This window comes from Bufo gargarizans, chromosome 1, assembly GCF_014858855.1.
Source record: "Bufo gargarizans isolate SCDJY-AF-19 chromosome 1, ASM1485885v1, whole genome shotgun sequence".
In the NCBI taxonomy this organism is placed as follows: Eukaryota; Metazoa; Chordata; class Amphibia; order Anura; family Bufonidae; genus Bufo; species Bufo gargarizans.
In genome coordinates this window covers 275,906,034-275,924,703 of record NC_058080.1, presented here as the reverse complement: position 1 = coordinate 275,924,703, position 18,670 = coordinate 275,906,034, and the positions used below count along the sequence as shown (strand labels likewise).

At 45.7% G+C, this 18,670-nt stretch overlaps 1 protein-coding gene across 2 annotated transcripts in view; it reads left to right on the top strand.

Moving 5' to 3' along the window:
* The first annotated feature begins 5,506 nt into the window (after positions 1-5,506).
* NUP54 (nucleoporin 54) overlaps positions 5,507-18,670 on the top strand; it is a 70,909-nt gene continuing 57,745 nt past the window's right edge. The window contains exons 1-2 of one of the 2 annotated variants that reach the window (XM_044303598.1): positions 5,507-5,643; positions 16,557-16,658. In XM_044303598.1, the coding sequence (XP_044159533.1) occupies positions 5,598-5,643; positions 16,557-16,658 (148 nt within the window). In that variant the 5' untranslated portion in view covers positions 5,507-5,597. The remainder of the gene's footprint in view (positions 5,644-16,556; positions 16,659-18,670) is intronic. The other variant, XM_044303607.1, reaches the window with a different exon arrangement.

The following is an 18,670-nucleotide window of genomic DNA, read 5'->3' as shown; positions in this document are numbered from 1 at the left end:
TCTTTCCCCCCTCAGGGCGCAGGACAATGACGCCTGCTTCTATGTGGAGCCGATGTAAAGCTTGGAGGCTGCACACGGTTACTGGCAGACAGCAGCTCAGGAGGACGTTATTAGAAGTCATTGAGTTCCCAGCACTGCCAGCTAGAATGCCACACTGATACCAGTCTCTTCCACTGCCTCACCAGCCATGATTCTTCATGGCCTCTTCCTGTGTCAGTCACAGACCCACCATTTCCAGAGCCCCCCCAGTGACCAGCCCAATTCCCCAGTGGTCCCCCACATAGTCAGCTGCAGCCCCCATTACCAGAATGTAGTGAAGGGGGGGTCTGCTGAAGGGTTAATAACTACTGTGAAAGGACTGCAGGTGCAGACATGTCCTCTACAAGACTGGGGATAATCTGCAGGTGATCCGTTTAGACAATACTGCAGATCCGCATCTGTGCCAGGATCTCCTACATACAAATTACTGCTATAGACCTGTGCCCATAGCCGCGCCGAACCCTCAATGCCAAGTAGAAAAGTTTACACTGTGCAGGTGCCACACTCTCACACAGGGAGCCCCCAGCAGCTCGTCCTCCGCTATCCTTCCCGAACAAACCTGCTCTGCTCCTGGCTGCAAGTGCACCCGCCGGCTCTCTGCGGGCTGCCCGGCCATACACAGGCTGGAGGTGGCCCGCACCTGTGAGGTTACGTCCCGCGCAGCGCTCCTCTGTTCCCGACTTCCTTTCCGCACAAACCAGAATTGGCCGGTGCAGCTGCAGCGCTGAAAGTGTCGTGACATCACGTAAGCGCGCAGTGTGATCCAAACGTGCTGCCAGGCCCTGCCTCCTGAAGTTTACGTAAAGTGACCATGCCTGAGCGGATCCGCCATCCTGTCACCCTGTACAACAAAAAGGAGGACTTCTGGTCATCCGTCCTGGCCTTGCACTGGACGGAGGACAAGGAGTCTAAAAACCGGACGTTGGCCACCAGTTGTCATTTACAACCGCGTCCTTCCTCATCCCTGTACTTACACATGGATGCAAATGACACCCTTCAACTTTAATAAAAACATCCTTAACGTCTAAGAAATGATGACAAACACTTTACTGTGGAATAAAAATGGCCGCAGTGCTTTATTAAGGGTAACTGAAGAGAAATGTGACTCCATCTTGTCCTCTCTTACATGCACATAATTGTTATAATATCTCACCCACGTACTGTTTCACATCCCCCCCCCCGCTGTGAGTTCTAGTCTCATTCAGGGTCATTCGGCACAACTGTGTACATTCTTATATGTGACGTATTACATGCCATAAAAGGATTTTCTACTGCCTATATAAGGTCAAGCTATAGCATAATAAAGTTAGAGTATTTCTTAGTGATGTGTGTGTCTATTATTGCCAACTGAGAAACATCTCTCCTGACGTCAGTGTCTCAAACCGAGGTTGTCGTAGAGGTCCAGAAAGGTCCAAATCCTTTCAGTAACCAATTAAAAATTAACATACTTTAATAAATAAATAATTAAAACCATTAATTTCATTAAAGAAATAACCATTGGAATCTCTAATAATTAAAGAAATCCACTCAAAAATAGCTGAGTGACACAGCCCCTCTAATAAAGCAAAGCAACATAAGCAATAAAAAGGGGGGCAGGGGGGCGGGGCGACGATCCGGTCTTCTTAACACTGGCCCAGAAGCGCCGCCGAACCCGCAATTTAAGGACCAGAAGTTTCCGCCACAGGTACAGCCACCAACCAGAGGCCTTGAAATCACCCTCAGCAACAGCATCAACCAATCAGCTGTGATCCACTACAGCTCACAGGTTAACCAGAAGAAAACAGCTGATAACTGAATTATCACAAACTTGAGGTAAAATCTGTAAAAGATAGAGCGGGAAAAAGGGGGGGGGGGGGACCAACCTAAACATATATATGACATATATGGTGCCATTGCCCCCATGTGTCCCCCAAGCTAAATGCTCTGGGGGGCCCGCACATTAGTGGTAACTTACCTACAAAGACCCATTTACATCGGCCACTTATTGTCATGATGCGCTGCTTTACATTGTCTAAATTGGTTACGGTGGGGCTGGGTTTACACGGTGCATTATTATTTTTTTGTTGCAATAAAAAATTGTGACAAAAAAATGCATTGTAAAAACTGAATGAGGGTGATTTACTAAGACTGGCTTTTGCGCTGCTGTAAGATTTGGCAAATTTCTCACAAGGCGTGCACCTTATCATAAATAAGGCGAATCTACAGCAGTCCGTGTGCCTGGAGAGAAAGACTACTTCAGCCCCTGTCAGGAGTAGTTGTTTGCCAACATTCACATTTTTGTAGTTTTATTTGGCAGTCCATGTGCCGCTAGCTGGAGTAGAATTTAATTGTCATTTATGGCAGAAGACTGGCATAAATTTTTGCGGATTTGGCAGGCCTCTGGCATGCCCCTCCACAGTGGCGAGGGTGGTATAAAAGTACTGCAAGAATACACTAATATGAAGAAAAAGGCAGCACGGACGAATCCCCTGGATTTGGGGTCATGAATAACAAATTTTCAATAGGTCCGGCGCCTTGGAATTAAAAACAAAATGTAACTTTTAGGGTCCTTTCACACATCCGTGTGTGTTTTGCGGATCACGAACACCGGCAATGTGCGTTCCACATTTTGCGGACCGCACATCGCCGGCAATAATAGAATATGCCTATTCTTGTCCGCAGTTGCAGACAAGAATAGGGCATGTTCTATTTTTTTCGGGAACGGAAATGCGGACCCGCAAGTGCGTGTCCGCAGTTCCGGATCCGGGCCGCACATCGGAACAGAATTTCGGATGTGTGAATGGACCCTAAGTCACATGAATAAAAAAACTCCATGGTGTCCTCGGGGGGAGGGGGGATACGCGTTTTGCGCAGATCTCATTTAATCAAGCCCTGATAGAAACACTGCGTTCACCTAAATTTAGACGCATGAGCGTTCACAATGTCACAAAACGGGGGTCAAAATAAATGAGCCCCTTTGTGTTTGCCCCCTAGTGTTTTCTTCATGGCATATTTATAAAGCAGGTGATGTGAAAATGCAAAGAGATGCAGCATAAGAAAAATGCCACCTTCTGTCCTGACGGATCGGGGGGTAGTCTAACACTCTGCACCAGAACTACACGGCTCTGTCAAACACAGTAAGCCACATTATTAGGACCACTTCCTACTTTTGTCATCAGCAGTGTGTGCAGTACAATAGCTCATGAAGGAAGTCACGTGTGGTCAGCTGGCATGGTGGGTACATAAGGTGGTGATGGGCTGTCTGCTCACATATCCCTCGTCACAAGTAAAAGAGGTGATTTATCAGAGTTGCAACAAGGGATGATTATTGGCTTTCAGACCAAGGATGGCGGTATTTCTGATACTGAACTGTTCCCGTGCTGCTGTGGTGACCATGTATTGTGAGAGGACAACGTGCCATTGATGTGAGAAGTGAACGTCGGCTACAGGAAGGAAGACCAACACACTACAATGGAGCAGCTCAACACCAACTGAACCAGAGGCTACTAGACATGCATTTAAGGCCTCATGCACACAACCGTTTTTCGGGTCCGCATCCGAGCCGCAGTTTTTCACTTCAATGGAGCCGCAAAAGATGCGGACAGCACTCAGTGTACTGTCTGCATCCGTTGCTTAGTTCCGTGGTCCGCAAAAAAATATATAACCTGTCCTATTCTTGTCCGTTTTGCGGACAAGAATAGGCAGTTATATCAATGGCTGTCCGTGTCGTTCCGCAAATTGCAGAACGCACATGGACACCATCCGTGTTTTGTGGATCCGCAATTTGCGGATCCACAAAACACACAACGGTCGTGTGCATGAGGCCTAAAACAACAGTTCAGCGAACCCTACTGTGAATGTGCCTCTGAAGCAGACGGCTTCAGTTTTCACAGCAGTATCAGAATCGGACCTCCGCTGATTGACAACGGGTTGCCTTCTGTGATAAATCACTTTTTCTGCTTCAAACAGATGGAGTGTGGCGTTAGGCGAGAAACATCAGAGAACAAACACCCTGTAACCATTGCTGGAAGAACACAAGCTGGTGGTGGCAGTGCTATGGTCTGGGGAATGTTTTTGTGACATTCTCTGTGGCCACTCATCCGTGTAGAAGGCGTTTTCAACTGATTTGGGTATAAATCCATCCTTGCAGATTATGTACTCTCCATAGGCGTGTGCACCCTAAAGCACAAACACACACCGCGTGTGTGTGTGTATATATATATAGCCTTTATGCCATTAGCCCCCATTATCAGCCCTTATGCCTCTCATTAGCCCTCATTATGCCCCCAGGTGCCTCATTTTTTTTATAAAAAACAAACAAAAAAAACAACACTTCTCTGCTCCTGGATGCTGCCGCCCGCTATTTTCTTCCTCCCGATGTCGGCTCTCGGCTGTGCGCTCTGAACTGGCGCGCACAGCGTGACGTCACAAAGCGCCTTACGCTGTGTGCAGCCCTGCACAGCCGAGGACCAGGAAGCAGTAAGTACAGAGTGTTCATCGCTACCTGGTCCTCCGGTACTAATGAGCACTTCCAAAATGGAAGCACTTCATTAGTATTCGCCGGTCAGTGGGGCTCAAGAGGCAGCTGCCAGAGGTGACAGAACCTCAATTTTGAGGCTTGATTAGGGTGTGCCTGGGCACACCCCATGCGCACGCCTATGGAACTCCCATACATGCCGATTATCTTCTTTGGGGTGGATGGGGTCTTCCACCAGGAAAATCAGACATGTCACACAGACCAAGACTTCTAAGTACTACTCTGGCCCCCTAATGCCCCACACATGAACCCAATGGAATATCTGTGGGACCACCTTGATCGTTGTGTTCACTCTATGGATACTTCTCCAGCAGCTGTGGGTTGTGCTGAGTCATGGCTCCAGATACATATGACAAGCTACCAAGACCTCATACCTGGATATTAGCTGGTGGTCATAGACAGTAATGTGACTACTGTGTATGGAGCAGGCAGTGCTCGACCTGTAGTGACACGCTTACTACTTACCTCAGGTGAGAGCTTTCACCGCCAAACAATGTGAATTGGATCCTACACACCTCTTACTAATTTTGGCACTCCTCAAGTTCATGCACCAGAACTAAAATCTACTCTGGGCTCATGTAGATTTCAGGAATAATTCAGACCATTTTTTTGGGGGCATGAATTAAAATAAACGTGCAGGGCCAGATTTTTTAATAGTACAATAACCAAAAGTACACACCATTTGTCTAACAATTGCATGGGATCTATTCTAGAGACTGATTTCCTAACCTGAGCCTCAGTTGCCATTTTTGTCAGGCACAAGAGCAGCACAATGAGTTAGCCTTTGAACTGGTTTTATACATTCGCTAATACAGCACCACTTCACCCTGAAGCGCCGAATAACCAAGGAGTGGAGCAGTCAAATTTCCTTTGCCCGTTCCCAAGATGGCGGAAAAGTGCGGTGACGTTGAGCGACTACGTCAGGTGGTCGCATTTCCGGAGCGACCGACGTGCGCGTGCGCAATGCCTGGCCGACGTCTTGTTGCTGTGTGAAGCGCGGTTTTCGCTCTCTTGTAGGCTGGTTGTGCGGCCCACTTGTAACATGGCGTTTAACTTCGGAAGTGCGACGGGGGCCACAGCCAACCAGGGTAAGGAAGTGGGAGCAATGGAGCAGTAGTGAGGTGTGCATGGGGGAACGATAAGCTCGAATGTGTCCTCTCCTTTTCCCCCTATTCTTGTCATTGTTGTATTTCCCTTTTGGTGTCGCTTAGTATGTAGCAGAGACGAGTGTGTCATGTTGTTATTAATGATTTCCTATGACAGTTTACATAGGACTGCACGTTTTCACTGACTGATTTCATTACCTTCAAGAGAAAAGTGAAGTTGTCCATGGCCACCAATCAGGCGCCTAGGCCTTCTAAAATGACAGCTGGGCTGTTTTACAGCATCTGGATGAATGCTTCCATTCACTGACAGCAAACGTTTTTTTATTTCTAATGGAATCCGCAATGATGGCTCCAATGCAGGTGTGAACGAAGGCTTTGTCAGGTTGGTGATCTCAGCCCGGCCTTCAGGTCTTGATCGCTGTTGCTCGTCCTCATCCAGAATCATTGCCCCCTGTTTACACAGTGCAGTCTCCTGCCCGGGAACGATGTCATTTCTCAGGCCGATTATCAGGAACCAGCGCTCGTAGACAGCCGGCCCATGTAAATTCGGCTTTAGGCTACTTTCCGACAGAGTGATCCAGCAAGCAGTTCCGTCGCCAACTGATGGCATTTATAAGGCCTCCTGCACACAGGCAATGCACAGGCCTCCTGCTGCAGCCCGCAATGCACGAACACCGACCGTGGGGCAGCCGCAGAAGATTGTGTAATCATTCACTTTTAAAGAGTCCGCCATAGGACATGTGTTATCTTTTTGCGGGGAACGGAAGTACGGACCGAAACCCCACGGAAGCACTCTGTAGTGCTTCCGTAGGGTTATGTTCCGTGCTTCTGTTCCGCACCATTCGACATCTCCGGATTTTTTTTCACCTTTTCAGTCTGCGCATGGAAAAAAAATGCCGGATCCGGCATTCAGGCAAGTGTTCAGTTTTTTGGGCTGGAGAGAAAACTGCAGCATGCTGCAGTATTATCTCCATCCTAAAAAGACTGAACTGAAGACATCCTGAACGGCTTTCTTTCCATTCAGAATGCATGTGACCACCAGTGGAAGCACAGAAAAAAACGCCAGGAACCAGGCGTGGACGAAAGCAGCAGAAGAAAGTCATCCAGCTTCCAAGATGGCAGTAATACAAGAATATTCAGAATTCATGGGGATAAAACTGGTCTGTTCTTTTCCGGTATTGAGCCCCTAGGACGGAACTCGATGCCGGAAAAGAAAACGGCTAGTGTGAAAGTACCCTAAGTGACCAGCCTGTTTTGCTATATTTTTTTCCATCAATGTAGCTGTCTGAGGACTTGCTTTTAAGGCTACTTTTACACTAGCGTTTCTATTTTCCTCTATGGAGATCATTCATAGGTTCTCAATACCGGAAAAAAACTCTTCCGTTTTGTCCCCATTCATTGTCAATGAGGACAAAACTTAACAGAACAGAGTGCACCAGATTGCGTTGCGTTCTCATACCGGAGAGCATGTGGAGCAAGACGGATCCATCATGACGCACAATGCAAGTCAATGGGGACGGATCCGTTTTCTCTCTGACACAACAGGAAACTGATCCGTCCCCCATTGACTAACAATGTAGTTCATGACGGATCTGTCTTGGCTATGTTAAAGGTAATACAACCGGATCCGTTCATAACGGATGCAGACAGTTGTATTGTCAGTAACGGAAAAGTTTTTGCTGAACCCTGCCGGATCCAGTAAAAACGCTAGTGTGAAAGTAGCCTAAGGCCTCATACACACGTTCACGTTCTGTTTTTTGCGTTCCGTATATGGAACCATTCATTTCAATGGATCCGAAAAAAAAAAACTGAATGTACTCCGTATGCATTTCCGTTCAGTTTAAAGATAGAACATGTCCTATTATTGTCCCCATAATGGACAAGGATAGTACTGTTCTATCAGGGGCCAGCTGTTCCGCTCCGCAAAATACGGAATGCACACGGATGTCATTTTTTCGGATGCGTTTTTCCGGACCGCAAAACACAGAAAAAGCCATACGGTCGTGTGCAATAGGCCTCAGTTGTAGTTTTTAAAAGGGTTGTCTAAGGCTACTTCCACACTTGTATTATCTTTAAAATAGCCATGACGGATCCGTCTCTAAAACCACTAAGTCAATGGGTGCCGGATCAGTTTTCTATTTTGTACAAGATCCGCCTCCAGTGACTTACATTGTGTGTCATGCAGCGCATTTGTGTCCACGATGGGAACGCAACCGAACGGTATGCAACTCCGTTCTGATCAGTTTTGTCCCCATTGACCATGGATGGGGACAAAACTGAAACGTTTCCTCCCCTTAGTGACCATCCTGTTTTGGGCCTTACTGACCAAGCGTTTTTCTTCCTTTTTTCATCATCACGTTCATCAGAGCTATAACTTTTTAACTTTTCAGTCTATATACCTTTATGAGGGCTTCTTTTTTGCGGGACAAGTTGTAGTTTTTAATGGCGCCATTTTGGGGTACACATAACTTTCTGATCAACTTTTATTAACTCTTTCTGGGAGGGAGATAGGAAAAACAGCAATACTGCCACCGCGTTTTTACATTATAAATAGGGATGAGCGACCTTTGTGTTTCAATTTCGGCGTACAAGGTTCAGGTTATCTAAGAAATCCGTTATGGATTCCGCTATCACAGACCATATAACGGACGTGGCAAGAACAAACGTGTGGAAGATTATTTTTTTTTCTTTGAAAGCGTATTTTCAGAGTTAACTTTTATTTTATTTTTTTACCACTTAAAGAGGACATATAATGGGTTTGTAGTGAGTGAGATAAATATCTGTATCTGCGGGGTACCCCCTGTTGATCCTTCCACCGTGCCTGTTTTTTTTTTTTTAAATGGCACTCCTGCGTCCTGTTATGGCCCCCGCAAGTTTCGCGCTTCAGTATGCTAATACTGGGCATCAGAGCAATGGGGAGGAGACGCAGTCTTTCTCTGTAGGCGTCTCCTTCTCTCCTGGCTGTAGCGCAGTAGAAATTAATTTATTAATAGGAGCCAAGACATTCTAATGCTGTACGGAGCGCTCGCTCCGTACAGTATTCAAACAAAGTATTATGTGAATCGACTTTGGATGTTTAATCCATTGAAGTCTATGGGTTCCTGAAAAACCACTGATAGAACAGTGATGGCATCCATGTTCAGTCGGTGGTTTTTCATGGACCATTGGTAGTAGTAGATGCTCAGGAAATTAATTTTCAGTTGAGCAGTGTCCTTGGAATATGGATGATACATGGTGGTCAAAATATGGACACAGGGACCAAACACGGATTCTTTATCTTCATAGATGAAGCGCGGATGGATTTTCAGTGACCTCTACAGTACCCCGCCCCTTTAACAGTGACCTCCACAGTAACCCCATCTCGTTAACAATGATTTCCACAATAACTCACCCCTTTATCAGTGACCTCCAGAGCTCTGTTCTCTTAAAATGTGACCTCCACAACACTCGCCCCCTTAGCAATGACATCTACAGCACCTGCCCCTTAACACTGACCTCAATAGCGAACAGTCTCTTTAACTGTGACCTCCACTCTTCCCTGCCCCCTTAACAGAGACCTCCACAGTGCCCGCTCCCTTAACAGTGACCTCCATAGGAGCTCTTCCCTTTATTAGTGACCTCCACAGTACCCCATTTCCTTAAGGCCCCCTGCACACGCACGTATGTGTTCCGTTCTGTGCATTAGGGACCGCAATTTGCGGTCCCCAATGCACTGAGAACGTTCGTGCGGCCTCTGGGACAGATCCAGACACATTGAACTTGAATGGGTCCGTGATCCGCCCGTTCCGCAAAAAGATAGAGCAAGTTTTATCTGTTTGCGGAACGGGAGTACGGAACGGAACCCCACAGAAGCACTCCGTAGTGAATAGGTCCGCATCCGTGATGCGGAATGGTGTCTATCCGTATACACGGTCTGAAATATGGAAACAGGACACATGCGTTCATGTGCGGGAGGCCTAACAATGATTTCTACAACACCCTGTCCCCTTAACAGTGGCCTCTACAGCAATCTGCCCCTTAACACTGACCTCCATAGCGGACTGTCCCCTTAACTGTGACCTCCACAGCAGCCTGCCCCTCGGGTGGCCAGAGGTCCAGTCTTAGGCCGGACAGTCCGGCTTTCAGACTCCCTGTCCTAAGTCTGGTGCAGGGCCTGTACGGACACAGGGATGAACTTTTGAACAGCTCACTCTCAGACAGCAGCACTGTGCTGTCTGAGCGTGAGCTGCCAGGACAAAGTCACCCTCCCTCCCACCCCTGCCGCTGACAGAAGTTGATTTTTTTACCTTAATTTTTTCAATCCCCGTCAGCTGCATAGTGGCCTGTCAGGGGCATAGCTTAGTGGGACCTTGGTGCGGGGGGGTTTTAAGTCCGTCTTTTGAGGATGGCCTGCATGTCCACCCTACCTGCCTCCTTAACTGTGACCTCCACAGCACCCTGCTCCTTTATTTCACAAATTTTTTATTAGAAAATCATAGCATACGTCATCTTCCACAATGTCAAATTACCGTACAGCACCCTGCTCCTTTAAAGCTGACACACAGCAGTGAAGAAAAATAGTTGGGTTATGGAGACCTGGTGTAAAAGTGTATGTATGTGGAGACTAAGGGCCTGCGAGCTTCTGTTGGCTGATAAGGGTCATGTGACCAGGCTTCTATTGGCTAATGCATTCCCGGACACCTGATGTACCGTACCTGTGTGCCAAATTTCGTTATTGTAAATGCGACGGTGCGGATTCCTTTAGCAGACAAACACTCAACTTTATATATTAGACTAGCAGAAGGATCCGGCTTCGCGCAAGAATATTTTATCTATTTCATTTAATGTTTGTGTGCGTCGTTAAAAGATATCGATAGTATCCCCATAACAGTGACATCTACAGCACCGCACCCCTTTAACTCTGTGTGTGTGTGTGTGTGTGTGTGTGTGTGTGTGTGTGTGTATATATATGTATATATATGTGTGTGTATATATATGTATATGGTGTGTACAGACCAAAAGTTTGGACACACCGTCTCATTCAAACAGTTTTCTTTATTTTCATGACTAAGAAAATTCTAGATTCACACAGTAGGCATCAAAACTATAAATTAACACATGTGGAATTATATACATAACAAAAAAGTGTGTAACAACTGAAAATATGTCATATTCTAGGTTCTTCAAAGTAGCCACCTTTTTCTTTGATTACTGCTTTGCACACTCTTGGCATTCTCTTGATGAGCTTCAAGAGGTAGTCACCTGAAATGGTTTCCACTTCACAGGTGTGCCCTGTCAGGTTTAATAAGTGGGATTTCTTGCCTCAAAAATGGGGTTGGGACCATCAGTTGCGTTGTGGAGAAGTCAGGTGGATACACAGCTGATAGTCCTACTGAATAGACTGTTAGCTGCTTTTTTCTTGCCATAATGCAAATTCTAAGTAAACGAGTGGACATCATTACTTTAAGAAATGAAAGTCAGTCTGAAAAATTGGGAAAACTTTGAAAGTGTCCCCAAGTGCAGTCACAAAAACCATCAAGCGCTACAAAGAAACTGGCTCACATGCGGACCGCCCCAGGAAAGGAAGACCAAGAGTTCCCTCTGCTGTGGAGGATAAGTTCATCCGAGTCGCCAGCCTCAGAAATCGCAGGTTAACAGCATCTCAGATCAGAGACCAGGTCAATGCCACACAGAGTTCTAGCAGCAGACACATCTCTAGAACAACTGTTAAGAGGAGACTGTGTGAATCAGGCCTTCATGGTAGAATATCTGCTAGGAAACCACTGCTAAGGACAGGCAACAAGCAGAAAAGACTTGTTTGGGCTAAAGAACGCAAGGAATGGACATTAGACCAGTGGAAATCTGTGCTTTGGTCTGATGAGTCCAAATTTGAGATCTTTGGTTCCAACCACCGTGTCTTTGTGCGACGCAGAAAAGGTGAACGGATGGACTCTACATGCCTGGTTCCCACTGTGAAGCATGGAGGAGGAGGTGTGATGGTGTGGGGGTGCTTTGCTGGTGACACTGTTGGGGATTTATTCAAAATTGAAGGCATACTGAACCAGCATGGCTACCGCAGCGGCATGCTATTCCATCCGGTTTGCGTTTAGTTGGACCATCATTTATTTTTTAACAGGACAATGACCCCAAACACACCTCCAGGCTGTGTAAGGGCTATTTGACCATGAAGGAGAGTGATGGGGTGCTGCGCCAGATGACCTGGCCTCCACTGTCACCGGACCTGAACCCAATCGAGATGGTTTGGGGTGAGCTGGACCGCAGAGTGAAGGCAAGAGGGCCAACAAGTGCTAAGCATCTCTGGGAACTCTTTCAAGACTGTTGGAAGACCATTTCAGATGACTACCTCTTGAAGCTCATCAAGAGAATGCCAAGAGTGTGCAAAGCAGTAATCAAAGCAAAAAGTGGCTACTTTGAAGAACCTAGAATATGACATACACAGTATGCGCATGGCTGGATAATCGCGTCACATCAGTGTCATCACAAAGCCTCGCGATGATTCGCAAGCGCCCAGTACTCCTGCACAATCCACCATATTGGAAAAGTTAAAGCCAGTTCAGGCGTGAAAATAACCGTGTCATGACCTGTGCCGACCATTAACCAATATACTGTGCATACACAACACAAACAACTTGTAAACCTTTTGGTCCACGGCAGATTGTCTGAGGACTTTTTTTGTCCCCACATTGGCCCGCACCAATTGGTCCCTTAGACTCTTGGACTTTCTATAAGAGAACAATGGTGGGGAATAGAATTCAGGAACACCCCTGATGGAGCCCGCAAGAACAGGCCAGTGTCGTCTAATGATATGACTGATATCAGTACTGGCCTCAGTATACGTAGACACAAATGGGATCCTGGATACCCCACTTTTGATCGATGGGCAGGATTTTCTTCCTGTCCATCCCCATCACTGTGTTACGGTGTTCTTCCAGTAGTTTATTGGGATAACCATGTTTTTTGAACCTGTGTAGCATATCATCCAACGTGTGTCTGGAATCCAGATCATCTGGCTCGCACCATTTGTGAGTACGGAAGAGAACGTATCATTTTTTTTTTAGGAAGACAGCTGCTGTACAAAAGAGTTGTATTTTTATCAGTTGGTTTAACATATAATTGTATACAGAAAGTGCCATTTGAGAACAATACCTTGGTGTCTAAAAATTGCAATTCACTGGTGGAATGTACCAAGGTAAATTGTAGGGACATATTCACACTGTTAAGGAACCTGTGGAACTCAATAAGTTGTTCCTGATTGCCTGTCCAAATGAGGATTCCACCATTGTTCTCTTATAGAAAGTCCAAGAGTCTAAGGGACCTATTGGTGCGGGCCGATGTGCAGACAAAAAAAGTCCTCAGACAATCTGCATTGACGCTTCCCGGACACGGATGTTTTCCGTGTCTTGGATGCGTCAATTGCAGATACATGTGCAAGGCCTCCTCTTTTGTCCACCCTTCTACAGGGGGCTGTTTTTCCCATCCAGTTTCCAAGCACTTTACGGATATCAAACCCAAGGAAAGAGATCTCAAGTGTTGGATTGTGGATTATGTACCAATGCCGAGGAGGGGTGGTAACAGAATTGCACTTCTCAAAAAGAAAGAAATCTATTGGATTTTCACTTTAAACTCCATGAAACCACGTGGCCTCAATGTTGATCTCAATTTAGGACAGGCATGGACTTGCGCAGTCATTCTAACTAAAATCCCCGAACTCCACTACATGTCTATCACCAGTGTCAACAATACATTGCCTATAGTGCTACATAATTAGTCTCCCGAGTATGAATGTGTTAAGGAGATCCCTCATTGTTACGAGGTCCATGGAATGGATAACATATGGGGAAGCTGCTACCGCCGACTTGCCCATGTGATGTCCCCTGTATATGTGTCAAACTGTGGTGCCTGACGGCGCTTGGATTTGGACGCGATGGACCAAAAAGTAACGAGTTGTTTGTGTTGTGTATGCACAGTATATTGGTTAATGGTCGGCACAGGTCATGACGCGGTTATTTTCGCGCCTGAACTGGCTTTAACTTTTCCAATATGGTGGATTGTGCAGGAGTACTGGGTGCTTGCGAATGATCGCGAGGCTTTGTGATGACACTGATGTGACGCGATTATCCAGCCATGCGCGTACTGTGTATTTCGGATGATGCGGATGCTTCCGGGTCTTGGCGCATGCGCACTTGATCGAACACGTGTTGGTCCAACGGGCGCACGCGCATCCGAGATTCTCAGACGCTGAATTTGGTAATGGAGTCACATCGATGTTTGATTGTATGCATGTATCCATGTCCATAGTCATCTGACTTGACCACTCCCCATGATGAATGTGTGGTAACAGCTCCTTATTTTAACCAATTGTTTCTGGGTCATTGCACAAGTGCACTTTATACACATGAATTTTACATTTATTTAGATAATGTATTATAATATGCAATCGTATCACGGTTCTATTTTATGTCCAAGCACTGTGTTTACCTGATGTACAAATGTATACACATGTATACAATTTATTTTTCTGTTACGGCTTTAACCGCATAGGAGATTTCTTAAATATTTTAATAGTTTTGACTTTTCAGACGTGGCGATATGTAATGTTTATTTATATATTGTTTATATATTATACAGGTGAAACTCGAAAAATTAGAATATTGTGCAAAGTTCATTTATTTCAGTAATGCAACTTAAAAGGTGAAACTAATATATGAGAGACTCATTACATGCAAAGCGAGATATGTTATTTGGATGATTATGGCTTGCAGTTTATGAAACCCCAAAGTCACAATCTCAGGTACCCTTTGCTCAGGGGGTATGGATTAATTAGCTGACTAGAGTGCGACACTTTGAGCCTAGAATATTGAACCTTTTCACAATATTCTAATTTTAATTAGCATTACTGAAATAAATAACCTTTTGCACGATATTCAAATTTTTAGAGTTTCACCTGTATATGTAAAATTTAGAAAAGGGGCGATTTATATTACTTTGGTGTGTGTTTTTTTATTTTTTTTATTTAATAACTAGCTCCTCTCTTAGGGGCTAGAACCTGGGATCTTTTCATCCCTTGTCCTCTTCACCCTGACAGAGCTCTATTAGGCCCCTTTCACCCGAGCGAGTATTCCGCGCGGGTGCAATGCGTGAAGTGAACGCATTGCACCCGCACTGAATCCTGACCCATACGTTTCTATGGGGCTGTTCACATGAGCGGTGATTTTCACGCATCACTTGTGCATTGCGTGAAAATCACAGCATGCTCCTCTTTGTGTGTTTTTCATGCAACGCAGGCCCCATAGAAGTGAATGGGGTTGCGTGAAAATCGCAAGCAAGTGCGGATGCGATTTTTACGCACGGTTGCTAGGAGACCCGATTATTATTATTTTCCCTTATAACATGGTAATAAGGGAAAATAATATTTTTAAAACCGAATGCATAGTACAATAGTGCTGGAGGGGTTAAAAAAAAATAAAAAATGTAACTCTCCTTAATCCACTTGCTCGAGCAGCCCGACATCTCCTTCTGTCTTGATCTTAGCTCTGTGTAGCAACAAGGACCTTTGGTGACCACATATTTTCTTGGGACAACACTAACCGCTACAGGACCGCCGTACGCAGGATTGCGTCCTGCCGGCGGCCCTGCTCTTCTGGGTGCACGCATATACGCGTCCTCCCGCGATAGCCGAGATTTCCTGTGAACGCGCGCGCACAGGAACGGAAGGTAAGCGAGTGGATCTCCAGCCTGCCAGCACTACCAGCTCTGTGATGTCGTCATGGAGGAGTGGAAGAGGATTCCAGTGGCAACTTGTGAAGCTCTAGTGACCTCCATACCCAAGAGAGTTAACTCTTGGGTTTGGAGGTCACTAGAGCTTCACAAGTTACCACTGGAATCCTCTTCCACTCCTCCATGACGACATCACGGAGCTGGTGGATGTTGTGTTCCTCCACCTTCTGTTTTGAGGATGCCCCACAGATGCTCAATAGGGTTTACATCTGGAGTCATGCTTGGCCAGTCCAGCACCTTAAGGGTCTATTCACACATCCGTGTGTGTTTTGCGGATCCGCAAAACACTGACACAAATCAGTGATGTGCGTTCCGCATTTTGCAGACCGCACATCGCTGGCACTATAATAGAAAATGCCTAATCTTGTCCGCAATTGCTGACAAGGACAGGATATGTTCTATTTTTTTTTTCAGGAACGTAATTGCGGATTCGCAATTCCGGATCCGGGCAGCACATAGTGTGGCCCCCATAGAAATAAATGGGTCCGCAATTCCGTTCTGCAATATGCGGAACAGAATTGCGGACGTGTGAATGGAGCTTTACCGTCATTTTTATTTTAGTAAGGCAGCGGTTGTCTTGGAGGTGTGTTTGGGGTCGTCATGTTGGAATACTGCCCTGCAGCCCAGTTTCAGAAGGGAGGGGATCATGCTCTGCTTCAGTACGTCACAGTACATGTTGGCATTCATGGTTCCCTCAATGAACTGTAGCTCCCCACAGCCGGCAGCCCCCTTGCAGCCCCATACCATGACACTCCCACCACCATGCTTGACTCTACATACTTGTCTTTGTACTCCTCACCTGGTTGCCGCCACACACGCTTGACACCTTCTGAACCAAATAAGTGTATCTTTGTCTCTTCACACCCCCGGACATGGTTCCAATAATCCATGTCCCTAATCTGCATGTCTTCAGCAAACTGTTTCTGGGCTTTCTTGAGCATCATCTTTAGAAGAGGCTTCCTTCTGGGATGACAGCCATGCAGACCAGTTTGATGCAGTGATTTGTTATAACATGGGGGAAGTCTTTATAGGAGGATTTTGTCTTTTTTTATTTTTAGTGTGTAGGTCCCGTTATTGTGCAGTATCACTGTTTGAAACAGAGTTAATGTATCCAACAGGTACAACAGGTTTCTCCCTGGGAAATTTTACTCCAAAAACAACTGCATCGGGTTTTGTGTTTGGCAACACTGCTACCACAGCAGCATCCACAGGGTTTGGCGGTAAGGCAATGTTTTGTGATTTCTATGTGTCCACTTTTGTTTTCTAAGGCTACTTTCACACTGACGTTTCTGGGTCCGCTTGTAAGATCCGTTTCGGGGCTCCCACAAGCGGCTCAAAACGGATCAGTTCAGCCCCAATGCATTCTGAATGGATAAGGATCCGTTCAGAATGCATCACTTTGGCTGCGTTTGGTCTCCGTTGCGTTTTTTAGACGGTCACTAAAACGCAGCTTGCAGCATTTGTGTCCGCCTGATGATGCGGAGCCAAACGGATCCGTCCTGACTTACAACGTAAGTCAATGGGGACGGATCCGTTTTTCACTGACGTAATATGGTGCCATTGAAACCGGATCCGTCCCCCATTGACTTTCAATGTAAGTCAAGACGGATGCGTTTTTCATAAAAAAAACAAAAAACAAAACAGATCCGTTATGAACGGATGCAAGCGCCTGCATTATTGGTGCGGGTCCGTCTGTGCAGATACAAGACTTGGTCATAAACATGTCTATGCTTACATAAAATCAGTGAGATGGCTCCATATGGCGTCCTGGCCTTGCTGACGACAGAATTGATCTAACAATCTGTCGAGTAATGTTAGTGCATGCCTCTAGAGGGTTAACACATCTGTTACCAGGGGTCATGTCTGTTTTTTGTTTTTGTTTACATCAATAATGAAAAAACACATTGCTAATGAGCATTACTTTTTATATACGGTTTTCTGTAAGAAGTAATTCCAGGAGTATTTCCTAGAACTTTATTTCTTTGTATACAAGTTTTTTTTCCTTTATGTACCCAGTCGTAAAGAGGTAAGTGGCTCAGAATGGATATTCATTTTTTATCATTTTACTCCCATAATCTTTTTTTTGTACTCCCTTACTAGACGAGTTTATAGCTTTAAACAGGTTGTCTGGCCTCCTAATTTTAAAGTAGACTGCTCAAATTGGTGTGAAATTATAAAATACCTTATGTATTCCCTGCTGCCCTCTGGGTCTTCCCTTGGCCTCTCTACTTCCTGGTATCTTTGGACGCATACACTACTGCTAATCCCTTGCCGCACAAATGATCCACTGTAGCCAGTGATTGGATGCAGCTGTCACATGCCCAAATTGAGAGGGACTAGGTGGTAAAGAGGCCAGCAAGGGACACGGGGAGCACTGGGCAGATCAATAAGCTGAGTATTATTTATGTGATAACTTTACACCATTCTGAGCAATTTTTATGTAGCTAATAATTTTAAAGGATTTTTTTTATATATGGGAGACGACCTTCCGTGACTCCCAGCAAACAGCCGAGTGTGCATGTGTTAGGGATGCGGAGAGGGGAGCAAGTCAGTGCGAGATATCTCTTGAGAAGGCGTATCTCCCCTGAGAGGAAAGGGTTAAGGTTTGGGTATGTTGAAATTCAACTGCCTGATCCTTCTGCTCCATGACAGCTACCTCCATACACGTTAGATGGTCAGCTGGTCCTGCTGGCAAGTGCGGCTGTCATTGATATAAATTGTATGGCCAGCTTGAGAGCCACTGCTTAAAGGGCATTTCTCGGCATGATCAACCTTATTAAACAAAGAACATTGCCTGTTAGGGTTGATCAAGCTGAGTAAAACACCATATTTATTTTCTCTTTAGGCTAAATAGTCAGAGGGTATATTCATTTTTGTGTTTATGCAAATTAACCAGTTGGAGCACCAAGGGGCTAGCTGTAGTGCTAGGAGCACCACTTGCTTCATGCCCTTGTGTGGTCTCTCACCCCTCCCCTTTGATTGACAGGGCTAGACATTTAGTCTAGCCCTGTGTTCTAATGAGGTCGGCACTTGCGTTGATGACATAAAGGTATGACTATCGTAATGTAGTAATCATTGATAGTCCAGTGGGGATACAGAATCATTTGTGTCATTGTGTTGGCAAGATTATGCATTCCACTGGGAATGCATGATGTAGCAAATGTGCTGAGGGGTAAGTATGCGGGTCCCAGGACTCATGGTAGTGGTGACTCTGTGTCCTGCTGGGCCACGA